The sequence below is a fragment of the Pseudophryne corroboree genome, chromosome 2, assembly GCF_028390025.1.
Source record: "Pseudophryne corroboree isolate aPseCor3 chromosome 2, aPseCor3.hap2, whole genome shotgun sequence".
Taxonomy (NCBI): Eukaryota; Metazoa; Chordata; class Amphibia; order Anura; family Myobatrachidae; genus Pseudophryne; species Pseudophryne corroboree.
This window is the reverse complement of record NC_086445.1, coordinates 784,981,827-785,004,742: the sequence shown is the minus strand read 5'-3', so window position 1 is coordinate 785,004,742 and position 22,916 is coordinate 784,981,827. Positions and strand designations below refer to the sequence as shown.

The following is a 22,916-nucleotide window of genomic DNA, read 5'->3' as shown; positions in this document are numbered from 1 at the left end:
ATTATTTATTAACAGTTTGTTATATAGCTCAGCAAATCCTGTTGTGCTTTATATTGGAAACAACAGTGATAAAAAACTGGGTGATGACAGACAGTTATAGAGGTAGGAAGGCCCTGCTCACAAGCTTACAATCTATACTGCAATAGAAATAGCCATTGATACACAAGGATAGGTGTTATTTATTACATAATGATCCACATTTATTGTGAAGACATGCATAGAGAGAAAAAGCTATTTTTTTCATCTAAAAACAACACTTTAATCATTGTGGATCTGTGTTACCCTCATACTAGCATTCATTTATTTAAAAACGTTATTTTTCACATGATATTACAGCCCAAGGGATGTGATGAGCTGTTTGCTGCCAGTTTTCATTGTATAAGTTCAGAGCTTACATCTGTTTCTTGCTCACTTTAAGGTGTGTTTTGATGAGAATATTGATGTTTTTCAAGCTTCCTAGAAAAGATTCTAGATCCAACCTGATCTAGCATTTCTAGTGACTGATCTGTTATAGTTCTGTATCACTACCTGTCGATGCATCTGATTTACTTCTGTATTTAGATTTTAGCCTGTGAGAACAGTAAAATTTTAATTCTTGATTGCCTGTGCTAAGAAAACAGATCACCTAGGCCCAGGCCTGTCTGGGGTGCCTGATTGGGGCCAAGATCAGCTTGAGAGGTGGAGCAATAGCCCTTATTCGGTGTTTCACTAGGAACTATGGGGTAGTTGTATGAAGTGTCGGTATGTGGGAGAAGTGGTATCAGCGCACGTAGGGGGTAATTCTGCGTTGATCGCAGCAGCAAGTTTGTTAGCAACTGGGCAAAACCATGTGCACTGCAGGGGGGGCAGATATAACATGTGCAGAGAGAGTTAGATTTGGGTGGGTTATTTTGTCGCTGTGCAGGGTAAATACTGGTTGCTTTATTTTTACACTGCAATTTAGATTTCAGTTTGAATACACCCCACCCAAATCTAACTCTCTCTGCACATGTTATATCTGCCCCTCCTGCAGTGCACATGGTATTGCCCAACTGCTAACAAAATTGCTGCTGCGATCAACTCAGAATTAGGCCCGTTATGTGCACTGATACTGCTTCTCCCCCCTGTATTACTGTGCCAATAAGTGTTAAATGGCCCCTTTCATCAGCAGCACTGCTATCTAGAAGATAGCTTGCCAATGTGCAGGGCAATGTATGAACGGTCAGTAGCAGGTGTCGTTGCCCCAGTCACAGCCACTGTATTGACTGCTGTGGCTGCCGGCTCCTGGCTGCATGTGAGATCTTGCGATGCTAGCGAGATCTCGTGCATGCAAAGTGGAGCCAGCTGGGAGGAGAGAAACAGTGCATAAGAGCATCAGCAATAAGCTGATGCACTGTGTGCTCTGGCGGAGATCACGCCCCCACTACGGTAAATGAGACATCTCGTCTGTGTACCTCCCTGCTTCACCTTGGCAAAGAGAGGCGAAGCAGGAAGCGCTATAGCGGCACATTATGTGACGCTATAATACATCTCCCCGCATACGCAGAGTGGGGCATAGCCACACCTCCAGGAATTGACCTCGCCCCTTCTAGTACCAAAGCCTGTCTGCTATTGATCAGAATTTTCAGACCTTGTCCCTTCCTAGGGATTTATTTAATAAAATTGCCTGTTTTTAAAAGCTGCTGTTTAGTAAATAAGCCCCCTAGTCATCACTTGCTCTGCTCATTTAACAATTTCTATTTGACGCTATATTACAGTCTTGGTAGAACCCAAATGCTGAAACTTAATACTGAATGGAAAGTAATTGTAATAGGTGAGGTGTATGCCAACAGTAGATTTCTGATATTCCTGCTAAAATATTAGGTTTAAGACATAGCAATTTACCAGAACATCTCTGTTAGGAATTATGCAAACTTTTTATATTTGCAATTCTCAGTGAACATTGTTGTTTTATCATGTCTTACTAGTTGCCTTATTATTAAAAAGAAGACAAGGAATCTATACTGAGAATGAAAGACGCCTAGGAACAGAAATTCAGATACGATTTTTCAAGATCATGCTGGTCTTCGTGATATGGTAACTGTTTCTTGTTTTGTTATGTTCTGCAAAATTGAAGAAAAACCCCCCTAACTGCATGATTGAACTGAACAATTGTAATTGATACACCCTAGCATATGCCTAATCACCCAGGTGACAACCTACCCAGGGCTGTTATTTCATATGGGCTCAATGGACAGTTGCCCAAGGGCCCCAGTAGTATAAGGTCCCTATGCTGATAGCTGAGGGTCCCATTTTTCCATGGGTACCAGATTTTTGAAACCGGAGACATCTGACTTCAAGCAGTGGTCTCCATCTGAGTCTGTTAATTGCTCTTCCCATCTCGGGTTCTGTCTGACTTAGAGGGTTTTTTTCTTGTATAATTCAAAATCTGGAAATCTCCCCTTTTGTTGGACACTGGCAGCTTGTCTCTACTTTGCCCAGAACCAAAGATATCAGCCTTCCAGCAGCTGGTGCCTGCTCCAGCTCCAAACGCCTGGTATGCAGTTTTATATTGTTGTCAGTGGATTGCTCTGGCTCCTGAACTCTGATCTCCCCATTACCTCCTGAAAGGTGTGACTCGCTAGTGTTTTATCCCATTGAAAGCTAAGAAATCTATTTCCAGGAACTGGAGATATCTGCAGTCAAGCAAGCAGCCCTCCCACCGGAAAATGATGAATATTAAGCCAACTCCACTGTCCACCCCTCCCCTGCATATTATACATCCCCTACTACCATGGAAGTCATATACCAGGGCCCCTTCATTCAGCCCAATGCCCCTTGTACAGTTTAGTGTTTCCCTCCAGCCCCATCTCCAACCATATGTGCAGTAAAGGAGTAATTAGCAGAAATTACTGCTCCAGATCCTACTTGCTGAGCAGAAGACTTCAAAACTGCCGCTGATAGCACCCCTACCACTGGAGGATGGGTATGGGCCCCAGTGCATTGCTTTGGCCAGGGGCCACCTACACAGCTGTTAAGACGGCCCTGAAACTGCTCCTACCTTCCCTGCCTTCCTATTCTATTCCATCAACATCCCTCACCATTTATTTATCGACTCCTTTGCTTCATTAGTTATTGTTACTGCTGCTATTGAAACTTGGATACTATCTATACTTCTGTCTATGGGCACTAATACGCTGCATCTCTGTATGAGTTATATGCTCTGTGGCTACTCTGACCAGTCCTGGTAGTTAGTGGAGGTGGTATGAGTAATTAAGGTGCCATGTCAGCTACTAGTTGAGTTAAAGTAAGAGATTGTGATTTAGTTGTTATTTGGGTGCCCGTCGTTAGAGGGTACTTGCTGGCAGTAATTAATTTGTTCTGCTGTTCAGGCACAAATGCAGTGGATGCAGCCTCCCAAGCAAAAATGTGCAAAAACCCAGGTACACACATCTACTGTTCGGAAAAGTCTGGCCAGAAGTGGTCTTCATGGGATAATTGCATCTGAAAAGCCATATATTCAACGTGGAAACAAGGCCAAGCGACTCAACTATGCACAAAAACATAAGAACTGGGATTCAGAAAAATGGCAGCAGGTGCTCTGGACTGATGTAACATAAGGAAGTTTGTTCGCTGAACAATAATGAGTGTCTGCAGGCAACAATGAAGCATGGTCGGGGCTTCTTGCAAGAATGGGGCTGCATTTCAGCAAATGAAGTTGGGGATTTGGGGGGTAATTCCAAGTTGATCGCAGCAGGAAATTTTTTAGCAGTTGGGCAAAACCATGTGCACTGCAGGAGGGGCAGATATAACATGTGCAGAGAGAGTTAGATTTGGGTGTGGTGTGTTCAATCTGCAATCTAAATTGCAGTGTAAAAATAAAGCAGCCAGTATTTACCCTGCACTGAAACAAAATAACCCACCCAAATCTAACTCTCTCTGCACATGTTATATCTGCCCCTCCTGCAGTGCACATGGTTTTGCCCAACTGCTAAAAATTTTCCTGCTGCGATCAACTTGGAATTACCCCCTTGGTCAGGATTAATGGCGTCCTCAATGCTGAGAAATAAAAGCAGGTACTTATCCATCATGTAATACCATCAGGGAGGTGTCTGATTGGCTCCAAATATATTCTGCAGCAGGACAACAACCCCAAACATACAGCCAATGTCATTAAGAACTACAATATCTTCAGCATAAAGAAGAAAAAAGAGTCCTGGAAGTGATGATATGGCCCCCACAGAGCATTGATCTCAACATCATTGAGTCTGTCAGGGATTACATGAAGAGACAGAAGGATTTGAGCAAGCCTACATCCACAGAAGATCTGTGGTTAGTTCTTCAAGATGTTTGGAATAACCTCTCTGTCGAGTGCCTTCAAAAACTGTGTGCAAGTGTACTGACATTTCCATTTTTAAAAGTAGTCTTACTTTGCAGCATTTTTTGCACTCCTGCCTAAAATTTTTGCACAGTCCTATATGTATATATATATATATATATATATATATATATATATTCGAGTTACATTATTATGACCACCAGCTAATAGCCAGAGTTACTGCTTCAGAACTATCGTTTTAGACACACGTCTGGTAACCCCCAGGTTCATTTTGACAGTGAGCTGCTCCACTGTAGTGTGTCGGTCAGCCCTCATGCACCTTTGTAGCAGACGTTCATCTCTCACATCAGTGGCTTGTGGTGCTCCACAGTTTCCACGTCAGTTATTCACAATGGTGCCATTTGTCCAGTCACGATACACCTTCACCACAGCAGCACTTGAACAGCTCACAAACCGCTCTGTTTCATATATACTGCCACCCTTGGCCTGAAAGCTGATAATCATCACTTTTTGCAACTCGGATAAATCGCCCCATTTTACCCATAACAGAGTGATATGTGTTCAGACGGCCTATCGCACACTTTATATATCCACCAGGCCAGCACATGACACGTGACATACTTCATGGGCTACGTGCTACCGACGTCAAATGTAGGAGGTGGTCAGAATACTGTGAATTGACCGTGGATACATATATACCCACACACGCCCGCGCGCACGCCAACACACAGAACACAGTCTATTTAATTTCAGAAACTGTAGGTCTGAGGTTAATTCATGGCTAATTTAGAATAATTGATACACTTCTTCCAATTCAAGGTATCAATTACAGACATGTTGTGAATTCAGCTGTAGCACTAAAACAGTTTTTGCTATTAAAAAACAGCCTGTTTGGTTCCTGAATCCTGCAAGCTTTTGGTTTCTGTAATTATAAGGTTCACAAAATCCATTACACTAACAAGTTTAGGGAGCATGTAATGGCCAGTTGCATATCAATGTGACTATTGCTGAGTGTAGGAATTCAGCTGCCAGAATACAGATAATCAGTCAGCCTTTCTTGACTGTTCACGTGCTGGGAGCTCTCATCTGAAATTAAACATACCGTAGATGCATTTCACTTGTGTTGATCTTGAAGGTTGAATCAATACTTTTTTGCATGCACCTGTGAGGTCTGACTGGGCAAATCTGTTAATATATGTTGTTTCCTAGTCCCTAAGGGGTCTCTGTATTTTTATTTATTTATTACCAGTTATTTATATAGCACACACATATCCCGCAGCGCTTTTACATAGAATATTTGCCCATTCACATCAGTCCCTGCTCCAGTGGAGCTTACAATCTATATTCCCTATCACATGAACACACAGACATTCACACTAGGGTTAATTTTGTTGGTAGCCAATTAACCAACCAGTATATTTTTGGATTGTGGGAGGAAACCGGAGTACCCGAAGGAAACCCACGCAAGTACGGGGAGAATATACAAACTCTACACAGTTAGGGCCATGGTGGGAATTGAACCCATGACCTCAGTGCTGTGAAGCGGTACTGCTAACCATAGTGGTAATTAGCTTTCTGTGCTCTCTAATGATCCCAACACCTGGGGCGGGTGTAGTATGGTATGCCGGCGGTCGGGCTCCCGGTGACCAGCATACCGGCGCCGGGTGCCCGACCGCCAGCATACCGACAGTTTGACGAGCGCAAATGAGCCCCTTGCGGGCTCGCTGCGCTCACCACGCTGCAGGCACGGTGCACGCAATTTTATTCTCCCTCCAGGGGGATTCGTGGACCCCCACGAGAGAGAATAAGTGTCGGTATGCCGGCTGTCGGGATCCCGGCACCGGTATACTGTGCACCGGGATCCCGACAGCCGGCATACTGAAGACCACCCCCTGGGGCATTGGGAAAGATACCCAGGAATGGTGAATCGTATCAGTTCTGTATATTTTATTCACCTTTCAAATGAGTTAGATAACAGGTAAATTCTGTTGTAAATCCAAATACACGGTCCTTTTTGAAATGTATGATGTGTGCAAAGTTTTATTGAGGAGTAATATGAATCGTAAGATATCTAATACAGTAGCAATAGTAAGACATAAATAGTAAGATATATAGTAAAAGAATTTTAATGTGCACACGTGGTATCTGGTTATGATGTCTCGTCATAAACAGCTGCTTTTTGGTGAAGAAAGCTCCACTTCAAGATCTTCCCCTTTGTAGGGTGGTATTCAGTATGCCGGCTGTTGGTATCCCGGCGCTCAGTATACATGCACCGGAAACCCGACAGCCGGCATACCGACAGCTATTCTCTCTATTGGGGGTCCACGACCCCCTTGGAAGGAGAATAAATAGCATGGTGCGCGTTGTGTGCCACCGTGCCCGCAGCGTGGCGAGCGCAGTGAGCCCACAAGTGTCTCATTTGCGCTCGCCCAGCTGCCGGCATGCCGGCGGTCAGGATCCCGGCCACCGGCATAACATACTACACACCCCTTTGTATGATCTACTGTAAATGTAGTCCCATGAATGGGTGCTGAGTTGACTGCTGTGAGGGGTGTTGCTTTGATCTGTGCTGCTGGATGAAGAGTGCTGTGCTGGGAGATGGCAGAGAGGTTCTATATGAGGGGTACTGGGAGACACATTTGCTAGTTTTCACTGAATCCTGGAAAACAGCATTGGTCAGCGTTTAAGAGGACCTTGAGATACTTAAAAGGCACTAGCTCATTAAAATGAAGGTTTTTATGGACTTAAACTTTAAAACCTGAAATAGTCTGCAATGCAGATTGGGGAGCAGATGGCTCCAAAGCACAGCTGACCATTCTTAGTCAAATGTTAGTAGGTTTAGGAGGATGTTGGTAATAATAATAATAATAAAAAATTATATTAGATATGGAGATTGATTTAGAAATTCCTCAGAATATTTTAATCCATTTTATTTATTGGTCCCTTTTAAGCCTATTAGATTCTGTAAACAGAAAACTGTAGTGGTAAGAATGCTATGATATTTAACACACAAATGTAATTATAGTTCTTATCCTGTATAATAAAAGGCTAACGCTGTGCCTCACCTCTATGATGGCACCCGAAGGAGCTATTCAACTGTCGCTCCATTCAGGCCTTTGCGCACGCACACACACACACACACAGCCCTATGCACTACAGCATGACATATGGGCTGGTTTAGAGCTGGCCGCATCAGAGGCCCACAGCGCAGTTTGCCAGCATTGGCAAACTGTGCATGCACATCTGGTGCACTACGCCTACGTGACTTTATACATTGAAGCTGCATCGCGGAAGGATATAGCCGCAATGTGATTGACAGCGGCGGGCGTTCGCGGGGCGACGCAGCATGGGGGCAGTGTGGTTGGCTGAACTGGGGCGGGTCAATCTTAATTCAATGCGTCCACAATGTAATTGTGGACGCATTTGGAGGTGGCCTGTCACACATGCTGGGCGGCCTAACCCTGTGCTGGGCAGCCCCCAGCATGTGAGGCGATGGACGTAGATCTGGCTGCGTATGTTCCCAGCAGCTTCATCATTTTGATGGGCTGGTAAATAGTGAGTATATCATTTATTTTTTTCTAGCTTCAACTTATATTGGCACATTGAATAATTTAATTTTGTTGCTAGTAAATGACAAAACATGAGGTAAAAAGTGTTCCAGTATTCCCCAATATTCTAAAAAATTGAATAGTTTTTTTTTACAAAGGGCTGTGTGTTTGTGGGGAGGATGGCTTGTAACAAATGTGTCTGCTTTTAACCATTATGGGGTTGTAAGAAATGCATCTGCTCTAACCATTACTGACACTAATACTTTATTTATTTATTTTTAAAATCTTTTCATCAGTTGGCTGTCCAATATTATCAATGAGAGCCTTTTGTTCTATTTGGAAATGCAGCCAGACGTCAATGCAGATCAGCTGAAAAATGTCCGGAATGCTGCTCTTATCACATGGTTCATCATGGTAAGCCAAGCACGACTTTAATCAACTTGCATACTCTAACTAATGAAATATGCCCTGACTAAAGGCCCCATACATCAGCAATCAATTGGGGCAATTTGGAGTTTTGCAGATGAATGTGTAAATAAATCTGCAATGCACAGTATGGTGTTCACAGATTGCAGATTCCAACAAAAAAGTGATTGGGATTGGTAAATCAGGCTGTCCAACATGTTGGATTTCACAGATCAATTGGAGCTGTATATTGCTAGTGTACAGTATGACAACAATCAGCAGATTTGCAGACCGCTTCTAGTAAACTGATGAGCCTTTTAAGATTGGCAGATCAGTATTTGCTGAAAATGGTCTGCAAATCACTGAGAAACATCTGTAGTGTATGGAGATTGGTGGATTGGGTAATTTTAAAATCTGAGAAAAAAATCTCAAAATTTGCAAATAGTTTTTTTGTGATTGCTTATATATTCCTTATATTTTTTATACAGTGTTCCTTTCAGACATAAGATCCAGGAAATACATGGGTACGACCCAAATCTATCAACCCATGAATTTCCCAGGTCTCATCCCAAGATCCCCTTTCACACTACATCAAAAACCTGGGAAATTCTCAGGTTGGATGCATTCACACCAGTGGCATAAGTTCGTCCCAGTTGCCCGGAGGCATGATAAATGTTGGTGCCCCCCTACATATACACACACATACCATATGTAACTATCCGGCACTCAGGGTGAACAGTAGTAGCGTGCTCAGGTACCTTTCCCAATAGTAATATAGATACACATAAAAAGTGGACGCACTCCAAGTCAGTCATTACAATAAAAACAGATACCAGCATACCTTTATAGTACACGTACAGTGCTCCCTCACCCACCAGCAGGTCTCGATGGAGATGCTTTGGTGCAGCGGTGTGCCGATATATATAAAAAACACACAAACACCTCATTCACTTAAAAGCACACACACGCCTCTTTCACTTAAACATACACACACGCCGCTTTCACTTTAACACACAAACGCCTTTCACTTAAACACACACATGCCTCTTTCACTTAAAAACACACACATGCCTCTTTCACTCACACACACACACACACGCCTCCTTCACTTAAAAACACACACACGCCGCTTTCACTTAAACACACACATGCCTCTCACTTACACACTCACACACATGCCACACACACACTCAGAAATGGACACCCCTCCATATATTTGTAAGGTAGTGTGTACCCAGACCAGGTGTGTGCTCTGTACATGGGTGGTCATTCTGAGTTGATCGCAGCCAGCAACTTTTAGCTGCTGCTGCGATCAATAGTCCACGCTTACGGGGGAGTGTATTTTAGCTTAGCAGGACTGCGATCGCTTGTGCAGCCCTGCTAAGCTAAAAAACTTTCAAACACAAGTAGACTAGCCCTGGACATACTTACCCTGTGCAATGGATCCAGCGATGATGGGCCCGGCTTTGACGTCACACCTCCGCCCTGGACACGTCTGCGTTTTACTCTCCACTCCCCGAAAACGGTCTCCAATGGTCCGGATCCGCCCTGCCACGCCTCCTTCCTGTCAATCTTCTTAGCGGTCGCCTCTGCGCATTCCGCACCCGTTCGCACCGCAGTGAGAAACCGCTGCGTGCGAACGGGTCGGAATGACCCCCATAGTCCTGTAGAAATGCTCAAATGCCTCCTTTAATCCATGCCTCTCACACATGTGCACACACATGCCTCTCACTTACACACACATGCCTCTCACACACACATGCCTCTCACACACACGCATGCCTCTCACACACACACACACACGCCTCTCACTTACACACACATGCCTCTCACACACATGCCTCTCACTTACACACACACACACACACATGCCTCTCACTTACACATGCCTATCACTTACACACACACATGCTTCTCACACATGCCTCTCACTTACACACACATGCCACTCACTTACACATGCATCTCACTTACACACACATGCCTCTCACTCACACATGCCTCTCACTTACACATGCCTCTCACTTACACACACACATGCCTCTCACTCACACATGCCTCTCACTTACACACACACATGCCTCTCACTTACACATGCCTCTCACTTACACACACACATGCCTCTCACTTACACATGCCTCTCACTTACACAAACACATGCCTTTTTTACTTGAACACACAACTTTCCTTAAAAACACACACACAAAACACAGTGCTTCCAACATTTATCAAAGCCCCCCAGCACCCCCAACTACACCTTCCCCACCACAGTGCAGCTTGAGGCCAGTGCCTACCTTTGGCTATCATCAGCCTGGTGGAGGAACAGAGAGCTGGCTTGCTTAAATGGAAGGGGCCGGGAGGAGCTGCGCTCTGGAGCTCCCCCTAGCTGCAGCCAGTGCCAGCTCTCTGTATACAGGAGGCAGCTTCCGTGTCACGGACACAGCTCCTCCATCTGTAAGAATCATAAAAAAAAGTAGCAGCGAGCGATCGTCAGCGGGAGATAGTGGAGAAGTGCCCCCTTGAGGTCAGGAGCCCGGCGGCAGCCGACTCCACTGCCTCCCACAGTTCCGCTCCTGATTCACACTGAACCCGGGTCTGCCCTGGAATTTGAAGTGTATGTAAATGTGACACTTTCACGTATATTATTTAGCCTCTGCTATATGTAACTGACAAATATGTGGTTTTCAGAGGCGGAACTACCGCCAGTGCAAGCAGTGCCTTGCACTGGGGCCCGCCCCTGTCAAGGGGCCCAAAGCCACCGCGGCTGTAATGAGTCAAACTGACTCATTACATGCCGCTGTGTGCTGCGGGCCACCGCCGCCTGCCGAGGAGAAGATCAGCCGGGACGCAGCAGCCACGGGAGTGTGTGTGTATGGGAGGAGGTGTTAGGGGGGGATTGCGGCGGCTCACCTCCTCTGTGCTCTGGTCGCGGGCGGCGTCAGTAACATCCGACCTTGACCCAGAGCCTACCAAGGAGCCAGCTGGGAGAGACAGTGCGGGAGGAGAGAGAGGAGGCTGACGCAGCTGTGTCAGTCCGTGCAGAGTCTGAGAGCCGGATTAAAGAAAGGGGGCGGGGAAGGGGGGGTAAGTACAGTCGCCTGGTTTATTGTGCTGCTACCTGGGTGAATGATGCAGCTGAGGCTGAGCTGGTTGCCTCGGATGCTGCATGCCGCCATGGCTCCGCCCCCTTACTTCACTGGATTGGCTATTCTACAGAGTGTGACAACAGTGTCACTGACAGTCCTGGCTGGTAGCACCAGGAAGCCAGGCAGCAGCAGCAGCACCACTCCCTTCCCTGCTTTTCATTCAGTCAGTCCGTGAAGCTCCGCCCCCTCCCCAGCCTCCTTCTACAAGGGACAAGGACTGGAGCCTCAGGCAGGAAAATGCATGGAGCAGCAAGAATAGCTGCCAGTGACCACTGCCACTGTAATCCAGGATCAACTTCAATAAAAGTAAGTATAGTTTAATAAAAGTAAATAAAGTAAATTTATTTTGTATATATACTACTGACTACTTCCTGTCTAAGCATGGTTCTGTCAGTCCTGACTGTTGGAGGGTGGAGATTTGGTAAAAACCAGAGCGGTCTGGACCCCTACAGCAATATCAGCCATTGTAGAGTTGGAATTGCGTGTCCCTGTCCATCCCAGTCCAGGGGGTGTATGAGACAGCAGTGACCAAGGAGACGGGGAGAGATTACAGCTTCCCTGTATGGTCCGTACTGTTCCGTTTTTTTACCACCATCCCTGGGTCATACAGGAAGGCTGTAATCTATCCCTCCCTGTCTCTCCGGTGATAACTGTAACATACACCCCCTGGGGCGGCGCTGTCTGCCGTAATGTGTAAAAAGGGGGCACTGTCTTCCGTAATGTGTAAAAAAGGGGACGCTGTCTGCCGTAATGTGTAAAAAGGGGACGCTGTCTGCCGTAATGTGCAAAAACGGTATGCTGTCTGCCGTAATGTGTAAAAAAGGGACGCTGTCTGCCGTAATGTGTAAAAAGGGGAATCTGTCCGCCGTAAGGTGTAAAAGGGGCTCTACATGGTGTAGTGGTGCTACTGTGCGACGTAATTTGAATAATGGAGACTACTGTGCACTGTTATATGAATTGGTATTATTTTGTGACCACACCCCTTCCCCATGAAGCCATGCCCCTATATTTTTTGCGCGCGCCTACGGCGCGCACTGCCCCTGTTTTACATAGTGGGGGGGGGGGGCTCCGATGCCGTTTCTTGCACACAGCGCTAAAATGTCTAGTTACAGCACTGTTGCCATTTCCCTGGCCCTGAGCAGGTCCCCCCTCACCAGATCCTCTCCAGGGGTGAGGGGGTCGACTTGAACGGGATGAGGGGGGCCCAAAGCATTTTGTCGCACCTGGGCCCACCACTCGCTAGTTCCGCCACTGGTGGTTTTATTTCCTATTTAAATACATTTTTCTTTACAGCTTTGCTACATACCGGGTAATTCTTTTTTACTTTTTCTTACTAAGGAGCTCCCACTCACATTCCTCCTCCCGTACCCAGCTAACAGCCAGTATTACCATTCCTCAGTGTCAGATCTGCCCTTTTTGTGTATGAGCTTCCTGTAAGTATACAGCATTTCCATAGTCTGCTGTGTAATAGACTAAACTTAGCTGGATTATGTTATAGCCTTAAGCCGAACAGCCAATCAGGCATTTTCTTCAAACCCGGGTCAAAAAGCCAGGGGTTGGATATATTCACACTAGAGGCGACTTGGGTTTTACCCAGGAAAAACATTGGTATGGTTGGGAGCGATAACGTCATTCAGATCATTCAAATTGTTCAAGTGTGTACACAGCAAATAATGGGCCTAATTAGATTTGGGTGGGTTATTTTGTTTCTGTGCAGAGTAAATACTGGCTGCATTTTTTTTACACTGCAATTTAGATTTCAGTTTGAGCACACCCCATCCAAATCTAACTCTCTCTGCACATGTTATATCTTCCCCCAGAGCCGGCCCTAACCAATATGATGCCCTAGGCAAGCTTTTGGCTGGTACACCCTGGCGCTGCTGCTAGTTCCGCCTCTTACCCTGTACCCCTTTCCCAGCACCATCACCTCTCACCCATAGTAGTCCTCATTTTTGGTGCTCCTACCCCCTATATTTTAAATAGGAACAGTGCACACATTCAGCGCACAATTCAAAATGGGGCGTGTTTTGCTGGAAAGCAGTATCCCCAATTCAAATTATGCCACACAGTAGTGCAACTTTATTCACATTTTATGACGCGATAGTGTCCCTTATTCACGTTACATCACACAGTAGTACAACTTTACCTTATGGCCCTCATTCCGTGTTGTTCGCTCGCAAGCGGATTTTAGCAGATTTGCTCATGCTAAGCCGCCGCCTACTGGGAGTGAATCTTAGCATCTTAAAATTGCGATCGATGTATTCGCAATATTGCGATTACACACCTCGTAGCAGTTTCTGAGTAGCTTCAAACTTACTCGGCATCTGCGATCAGTTCAGTGCTTGTCGTTCCTGGTTTGACGTCACAAACACACCCAGCGTTCGCCCAGACACTCCTCCGTTCCTCCGGCCACTCCTGCGTTTTTTCCGGAAACGGTAGCGTTTTTTCCCACACGCCCATAAAACGGCCTGTTTCCGCCCAGTAACACCCATTTCCTGTCAATCACATTACGATCGCCAGAACGATGAAAAAGCCGTGAGTAAAATTCCTAACTACATAGCAAATTTACTTGGCGCAGTCGCAGTGCGGACATTGCGCATGCGCATTAAGCGGAAAATCGCTGCGATGCGAAGATTTTTACCGAGCGAACAACTCGGAATGAGGGCCTATATACGTTACTCCTCACAGTAGTGCCCCTTATTCACATTACATCACACTGCATTTTATTATTATTATTATTATCCTTTATTTATATGGCGCCACAAGGGTTCCGCGGCGCCCAATTACAGAATACATAAACAAATAATCAAACAGGAAAACAGCAACTTACAGTTGATGACAGTATAGGACAAGTACAGGGTAAATAAACATAGTTAAATCAGCAGATGACACTGGAATAAGTATCAGGTGGCAGAAGACTGCTGGATGTGGTGCAGTTGAAGATTATTAAAGTAAGAAAGGATAAGCACATGAGGGAAGAGGGCCCTGCTCGTGAGAGCTTACATTCTAAAGGGGAGGGGTAGACAGACAGGGGTGACACAGATGGGGTACATAGAGAGCGTAGAACAGAGGGTTAGGATGAGATTTGCCCCTTGATGAGATTTGCATTGCCCCTTATTCACATTACACCACACCATATTGCTCTTTATTCACATCAGACCACACAGTATTGCCCCTTACACCACATAGTAGAGCTCCATATACACATAATGCCACACATTAGTAATGCATGTATACACATAATACCAAACAGTAATGCCCCTTACACATAGGACAAACATTATAAATGTCCTTATAAACATAATGTGCCTTACACATTATGCCAACCTTTATTAATGCACTTATACACATAATGTTCCATACACATATGCCGCACATAATTATTGCCCTTATACACATAATGACACACATAATGTCCCTTACACATATGCCGCACATTATTAATGCATTTATACACATGACACACATAATGCCCCTTACACATATGCCCAACACTATTGCACAACCAACCCACCCACACACACACAGCACTCACATGGCCGCTAATACTGTGACCTCTGCCTCTTCTTGGATACAGATTTGTCTTCATACATCTTGCCTCAATACGCCATAAAGCAAGAGATGCCTGTTGTCATCTGTCAGCTCTGCTAGCATTGAGCGCCTTTTTTGCATTGCTATGTGGCTAGGATGCACAAGAAGCTTCTGCTGATTAAAATGATATGTGACATGCCTATATTCTGTGTGCAACTGTGACTGTATCTGCATACGAAATGCTACGTTAGTGATTTCCAAAAATACACTGTAACGTAGTATTTTGTATGCAGATACAGCCACAGTCAGACACAGAATTTAGGCATGCCACATATAATTTTAATCAGCAGAAGCTGCCTGTGCCTCATGGCATGTCAAATGTTTACATATGCCTAGGACCAGCTCTGTCTGCCCCACCTGCAGTGCCTAGGACCAGCTCTGTCTGCCCCCCCCCCCACCCCCCCACTGCAGTGCCGCTGCAGTGATCCAGTCTGAATTAGGCGCAATATCATTTGTCAGGGTCTCAAGGGAAATCGCTCATCTTCCATCCTTCACGTATTCTAGTGTGTACAGGCTTGTACAGAACAGGGCTGTCGACCCGTCGGTGCACGTTCACAGGCAAAAACCCAGGTTTTTGCTGTGTGTCTGAAAGAGGCATTAGACACTTAATGTGATTGCAACTTTTCTTTATATAGTAATGTTTCAAAGGATTACAGTGATTAAATAGTAAAAACATTTAAATTATAGCTACAATCCCATGACTGTTTTGTTTTTATTTTGTAAATGAGCCACTATTCAATTTTTTTAGTATTTTCATTAAACCTGCTAGTATTATTTTTTTTACAGTTTTCTAAGAGTCCTGCAATTATAATGTCAACCACAGTCATATTATGTACTAGCGCAGTGGTTCTTAACCTTGTTGGAGGTACTGAACCCCGCAAGTTTAATACGTGCATTCACTGAACCCTTCATAGTTGGAAAAATAATAATTCTTTTTTTTTTCAAATTCAAAACATAGAGATATATATTATAATAGTGTGCAAAACGAACCATGCATCAGTTGCACATAAAATCAGTGTTCAAAGAACAAAACCAACAAAACATGAATGTCACACAAAAACATAACTCAATGAATATTTACTGCAAATCAATGTGACTGGCTGTCTTCACCTTGAATTCAGCAAGCGTTGTGTTCTTGTATTCCCCATCTCCATGCAGCTTTAGGAAGTGTTCCCTTAGTTTTGCCGGTGCTAGACTAGATTTGCTCAACTTGGCATTGCAAATCATGCATTGAGGATGCTGACTTCCATCGCATTCCGTTATACACGTGAATCCATATTGTACGTATTCGTCTGACCACTTTCTTATTTTGCTCGACATAGTACGAAGGGATTGGAATATTAAAAAGGAAATCACAAATGACGTTCAATCACGACAGTCACAAGTCGACTACTGAGCGCACCAAGTTCCCTGCAGCACAGATATCAAGGCCAAGCGAGCAGCCAATGATGGCGATGCTGAGCGTGACGTCACGAATCATACGAGTGGGGTGAACGGCAGGGCTGCCAGGTTGTGCCATGTATGGCATTTTTTGCCATTCGTCAACAGCCTTCAGTTTTTTATGGTGAAACATTGAAAATGCCATAAAAGTATTGTGTGAATGGCAAAAGTATATTAATGCACCTGGCAACCCTGGCGAACGGAATGAACACACCTCTGCCGAACCCCTGAGACTGACTTACCGAACCCCTGGGGTTCGATCGAACTCAGGTTAAGAACCACTGTACTAGCGCTTTTATCTTAATATTTGGATATCAAGGAGTAAAGAATGTTGGCATGTCAAATGTCAAAACTGACATAATGTCAAATGTGAATGTTGACATTTGGCATGTCGGCAGCAGGATTGGGATTAACTCTCAGTATATGCCTACCACAATAGCATCCTAACCCTAATCAATTGCTAACCCTGATAACACCATAACCATGATCATAGTTGATGCCTAACCGACATTCTGTACATGTCAACATTCAGGCCATGTTAACAAATCTATTGTATTCATTTTCAGCATGCACAGTCATATCTTAATCCCTCACCTTCCTCCTTCCTCTGTCATCATGTAGCAGAGTACTGTAGCTTTGTGACTGACTGACTGACTGACTGACTGACTGACTAGGTTAGTATACTCACATCCTGGAAGAAGACACACTTGGATTTTTTATTTTTTTTAAATAGCCTATGTGGGAGTGTAATTTTAAGCATCAAATACAGTATATTTTAGGTAATATGACCTTTTAGCACTCCTGCTTCTATGCTGACAGATTATCTTACTATATTGCTTGTGCTGCTGCTGTGAGGACGCAAAACAGTGAAGTTCAGTTCAGGGTAATCGCTAAAACTCAAGCACACAATCTCATGACTATAACTTGATGAGGATAATTATGAATATAGAAGGCCAGATATCCTCAGAATGTCCGCTTCTTGTCACATGTCATGTTGCTGAAATCTGTTTACTGTCACACTGTTCTTCAGCTTGATCTCCTGTTAGCAGATGGATGAGAATTTAAAGCTTAGCTATAAAGCTCTAAGAAAGGCCGACATTTGGTAGAAAAACAGGTTAAATGAAAGGATTTTGCTTAATCCTATATATTCCTTATGAGAAACCTAGCTGATTACATGATTACTTCCAGAATAAATGTTTGTAAAGACCTCAAAATAAAGTTAGAACCTCTGAAAGTGAAAAAAAAAAAATCAATTACATATACATTTCCCATAAAGAACCTATAAGGATTTACCTTCAATCAATATAACTAAATGTATAATATAAATCTGTGCAGAAAATGATAGCAATACACCCTCCAACAGTACTGGTTTTTATGTTCTGTACCGGCCAAAACAGGGGTTGGACCAGGTGCAGTGTCTCCGGATTTTTCTAGAAATAAATAGCAGCGCTGTGGGGCCATAACCCCTTTACCCGTGCCATAACTTCTTTCCTAATTTGTACCGGTTTACAACGCATCGTTGTTGGTGGGTATGTAGTAAGTTTAGTCGAATGAAGGCATATCTTCAGTGTTCTAAAAATAAATTATGGTATGCTAGCATTTTGGTCCCTTCATTTGCTGGGTGGTAAGCTATTGTTAACAGTGTTGCAAGGTTTGTCCCTCTCTTACCCCACTTTCTCAGCTCTCTCCCTATCATCTCTCTCTTTCTCCTCTACTTCCTTCTCTCATATCTTTCTCCCCCTCTACCTCCCATCTCTCTCTCTCCCTCCCCTTTTCCTGTTGAGTCTCTCTTTCTTCCTCATCTTCCTCCCATCTTTCTTCTGTGATTCAATACCTTCTCCTGTGGAATGGGGTGTGGGGAGGTGCATGGTCTAAGAGGACCTTCTCCTCTGGAGAAGGAAGGGTGGCTTCGCTTTGGTTGGGGGAGAAGGGAGGATGTGCCCATTAAGTAGCCAATGAGAGCTGTAAGGGGAGGGAAAGGGATGATACTCCATCCCTTCATTGTGCAGCTACTAGACTGACACAATACCTAACTACATTGTCACAAACTCATCTGCACTCAGACGGATGGTCATGATGGGTGATGTTTGCGGTTTACCTTATTACTAAAACACCAATTCTGCCACCACCAAGAGTTAGACTGGGAAATGCTCCTCCCACTGCAATTCTTTGGTTCCACTTTACCAGAAAAATATACCTTTGAATCAGTAGCTTATGGCCTTATGAGTTTGTGAGCTTAAGGTTACAAAACATTACTAAAATTATAGTAAGTATTAAAGTTCTCATAAGTTACTACAATTTCAAGAAAGAAAATAAAGGAGAAAATAAAGTTCCAATCACCTGCACAGGGTCTAACAATGGTGGAAGTGAGGTCTCTTCCTGGAGTTACGATGCATTCTGACCATCCATCTGGTCTCCTCACAAAAATGGATGCTTTATGATGAGTGTCCCTTATACTTATTCCAGCTGGCAGTTACTCCAAGCCCCCACACTTAGGTTTTTTAACTCTCTGGTTGCCAGACATTTTAATTAATCCATCATCCACTTCCAAGTAACTGTAACTCATTAAATAGAGGAGGGAATTGTCCAAAGTGGGCAGCTTTATGGCTCAGGTTAGGAAAAGGGTTTCACACCTCTAAAGTGGCGAGAGATAGAGGGGCGATATTCAAATGTCCCCCGCTATTGCGCTGATCATGCCCATTACAGTCGGGTTTAGGCACACAAAGAACCTAAACACAAGTAAAGTAATAGGCGCGATAGTGAAAAGACCCATTTGGGTGCCCAAATGGGTCTTTTTACGTGCATTTCAGCTTGCTACCCCCAGTGGTAGCGAGCTGAAATGAACTTGTTATGCCCGTCGCCAGCAACATTAGAATACTGCCAGTGGGCGTGATTGCGGATGGGGGTGGGGGGGGGGGGGGGGACATTTGAATCTGTCCTATAGTGTCTTCTCTGGCTTGTATGCCTGACCACCTGCTGTTTAATAAACAGACCTCTGGCCAAAAAGCCCCATGCCATTGATCAACCTCTCCAAACAGTATAAACACAACATTTGCACATATAATCCAGATGACATACTAACAGGAAGTTATTACATTATTCATCCTGCAGATCATATTTTAGGTGTGAGTGTGTCCCCATCGTCACATACATAGTAGATTATTGCGGATCAGTTTGATTTACTGGTGGCAGGATGCTGTTCAACAGTATACTAACAGCGGCATCCTAGCTGTCAGTATGCTGGCAGGGCGGCAAGTGCAGAGTCCACCTTGCGTGGACACCCACGAGTGGGAATAGCCCCTGTGAGCTGAGACTAGAGCTGTCGGCATTGTCGGCTGTCAGTATCCTGATCATCGGAATCCCGACAGTCGGCAAATTAACTGCCTCACAATTATTATAAGCCATTAATAGAACTATTGCAGTCAGTGAGGTCCTTAGACAAATGCTACTGATTGTTGATATATCTTGTTTGAGAATTTAATCAACAAAGGTTAATAAATAATAGACTCTGTTTTTTGCTTCATGATGTTAGGTATTTCTGCTTATAACGATATCACTCTTATCAAAACTGGTTAATTGATTGTTGAATATTGTCCAATTATTCTCCTACTGCATTTCTCCAAGAAAATACTTTACTGATGTGAATTGCACAGATAGTGATATTTGCTGGATCAGTCTGCACACTAGATTCGTTTGCATTGCTACTTGCATCCAAAACAGAATCAGCCCCTATGTACATCATTAAATATTAAAATGGCGACCAAAAGAAGATGTAAAAATGCATCTGATTCTGAACAGTACATTTTTGGGGATATAGTCATAGGGGGCTTTTCAAATGTGTGTTCTTTAGTGATATTTAAAGGGTGCCCATTGTTGCTATTCAATTGTTGTCGGCGCCCTTTTATTATAGCGCTTATTGCACCCAGTTTTAACACATTTCGGCTCTCAGCCTCCGGAGGTACGAACTTATATGTGTTTGTTGCAGCTAATGGGCATCTGATCAGTGCAACATTTGAATAGCTCCGAGAGACGTCCATTAGTATTCCCTGCCTCGCAAACATTTGAATAGCCCCCATACTGTCAACATTTACAATTTTGACAATTATGATGTTAACATTGTTAAAGTGTTGATATTGATCACATCGGCATCTGCACTATGTCAACATGTTGTCGTTCTGCAGCGAGCCTTCCGGAAAGTTAGGGATAGGCTGTGGCAGTACAGGGTTAAGGTTAGGTTAAAGGAGGGGAAGGTTAAGGTTAGGCACTTGGGGGGGACGGAGTTTAGGATTAGGTACTAGAGGGAGGGTTTGGGCTAGGCTATGGGAGGGGATGGGTAATGTTAGGCACTAGAAGGAGGGTTAGAGGTTGGGATTAGTGATACCACTGGAAGCAGATCCAACACAACTGATGTTTTGTTGACATTCTAATCATGACTATGTAAGAGGTGTGGCTGCGCGTGTGGTGGTGCCTGCTGCCGTGCAGGTGTATTTTCGGTACTCACCAGGCGCCGCTCTCTCTCACCTTCAGGTACCGGAACCTTCAACGGACCTGGCAAATCTTCCGTCGGACACGGACACGACGACCTAGGAGGAAGGAGATTGCTGAGTGCCGTCCTCCTAACTGTGGACCGAAACGGCCTCCGATTCCGAGAAAAATAGTACTTTCGGGCTAGGTGAGGGTCATCCCAGGCATCCGCCTCAGAGCCCGAATTTCACCTATTGGCACTCTCGCACCAGGTGGAAATTCTACCTTGCACCGGCGTGCAAGGCTCACCGTTCGCCCTGAAGGAAGGGAGACAGATAGGGACACTCACAGAAGGAACACACAGACCGATGTTACTCACCGTCCTACGTCTTGTACTCCGATCTTCTCCACTTACAGGTCCCTGTAAGGAGGCAAAGAGAGAAACAGCCGTGCAGGGCCTAGAACAACCCTAGTGTGCGTCCGCTACACTAGCTACATAAACAGAGCCCTCAAACTAGCTCGTGTGAGTGGTGCAACACAACTATGCACAAACTTAAAACAAACAGACACTTTGCCCTGCACGGTAACAACATACATCACAATATCGGAATACAAGATCACACGGTGCTGTCCCTTTAAATTCCTACCTGCCGCTGGAAGGGGGTGGGCGCCACACAGCCTGCCCACCTCCTGTACACTTCCTTCTATAGGGCTCAGGTCAAGCGGACCTGCCTACCTAAACACCTCAGGGTGGCCTGGGCCTAGTGCCCAGTGCCACCTTTATTCACCTCGGGGGAAACACTTCTTCACTGGGCCTAGCGCCCCCTGACTGCACACAGGCCGGAGGCCTGGCTTCACCCACGGGCCTAGCGCCCGCCTAACTTGTCCCTTGTTGGGTGACCTGGGCCTAGTGCCCAGGGTCCCCTTATGCTGCCCTAATTGGCCAGAATACACTAGGGTCTAATGCCCTCTAATGCCCCACAGGCCTATTGCCTGATATGCCCCTCGGGCCTAATGCCCGCCTAACCGGTGCCACAGGCCGGGTGGCCTGACTATCCTTACGGGCCTAGTGCCCACTATGTGCCCTCGGGCCTAATGCCCGCCTACTGCGCCGTTGAGGTGGCTTGGGCCTAATGCCCAAACCACCTAATCAAATGTTGGCCCCAACCTCCTATCTGCGCCCCAGGCCTAGTGCCTGAATTGTGTCCCCGGGCCTGATGCCCGTCCCTGGTGGTCTAGGGAGGAAAAGGGAGGGGGTGAAATTTGCCTCACTGAGGCCTCACCTGATCCGTGGACATCTTCCTCCTGCAGGCCGACGTCTTCCGGCCTCTTCAGCGGCCACCGGAGCTCTTCTCCCCACGGCTGCCGTCTTCTTCGTCCACGCCGCCTTGGCTCCCCGTCCGGCTCTTCTCTCTTCGCGCTCCCGCGCGCAGTCTCTTCTCCTGGCTCCCGCCCGGCGTCTGACGTCAGATGCCGGGGCGGGGCCACTGACGCGGCGAGCGGCGATTGGCTCACCACGCCCGCTTCTGATTGGCTCGCGGACGGCGCCGGGTTTGAAAAGACGCCAGCGGTGCTTCTCATTGGCGGCCCAAGCGGCGCCAAGTTCAAAGTGCCGCCGCGCCGCTACCCGCCGCCAGCCTGGTGCAAGGAAACATCTGATCCCTGCACCAGACACCCGCCGCTGCACACCCAGCACCTCTGATGTGCCCATAGGGCACATCTCTACATTTCCCCCCCCTTTTTCCTTTGTAGTCCCTACAAAGTTGCTCACGATGGCCCTTGTCCGGGGGGCAGGGAATTCCGAGGTCCCTCCGGCGAGGTAGTGTTCGAGGGCCCAGCCCGGACGGGCTGTGACCCCACATCCTTCCACCTCCAGCTCAGGGTTCCTCTTCTTACCTCCTGACCTCCATCGGCGTATCCTCTGGGGGAGTGGCATCTCCTCACGGTCGCTCGACGTTGGCCACCAAGGGGACTCTTCCTCTCCGGAGACAACAGTCACCCACTCCTGGCCTTTCAGATCGTCTG

The 22,916-nt window shown here is 45.6% G+C and overlaps 1 protein-coding gene across 1 annotated transcript in view; it reads left to right on the top strand.

Moving 5' to 3' along the window:
* GPR143 (G protein-coupled receptor 143) overlaps nt 1-22,916 on the top strand; it is a 127,852-nt gene that overhangs the window by 84,397 nt on the left and 20,539 nt on the right. Inside the window, exons 6-7 of the mRNA XM_063955528.1 lie at nt 1,947-2,055; nt 8,142-8,259. Coding sequence (XP_063811598.1) covers nt 1,947-2,055; nt 8,142-8,259 — 227 coding nt within the window. The remainder of the gene's footprint in view (nt 1-1,946; nt 2,056-8,141; nt 8,260-22,916) is intronic.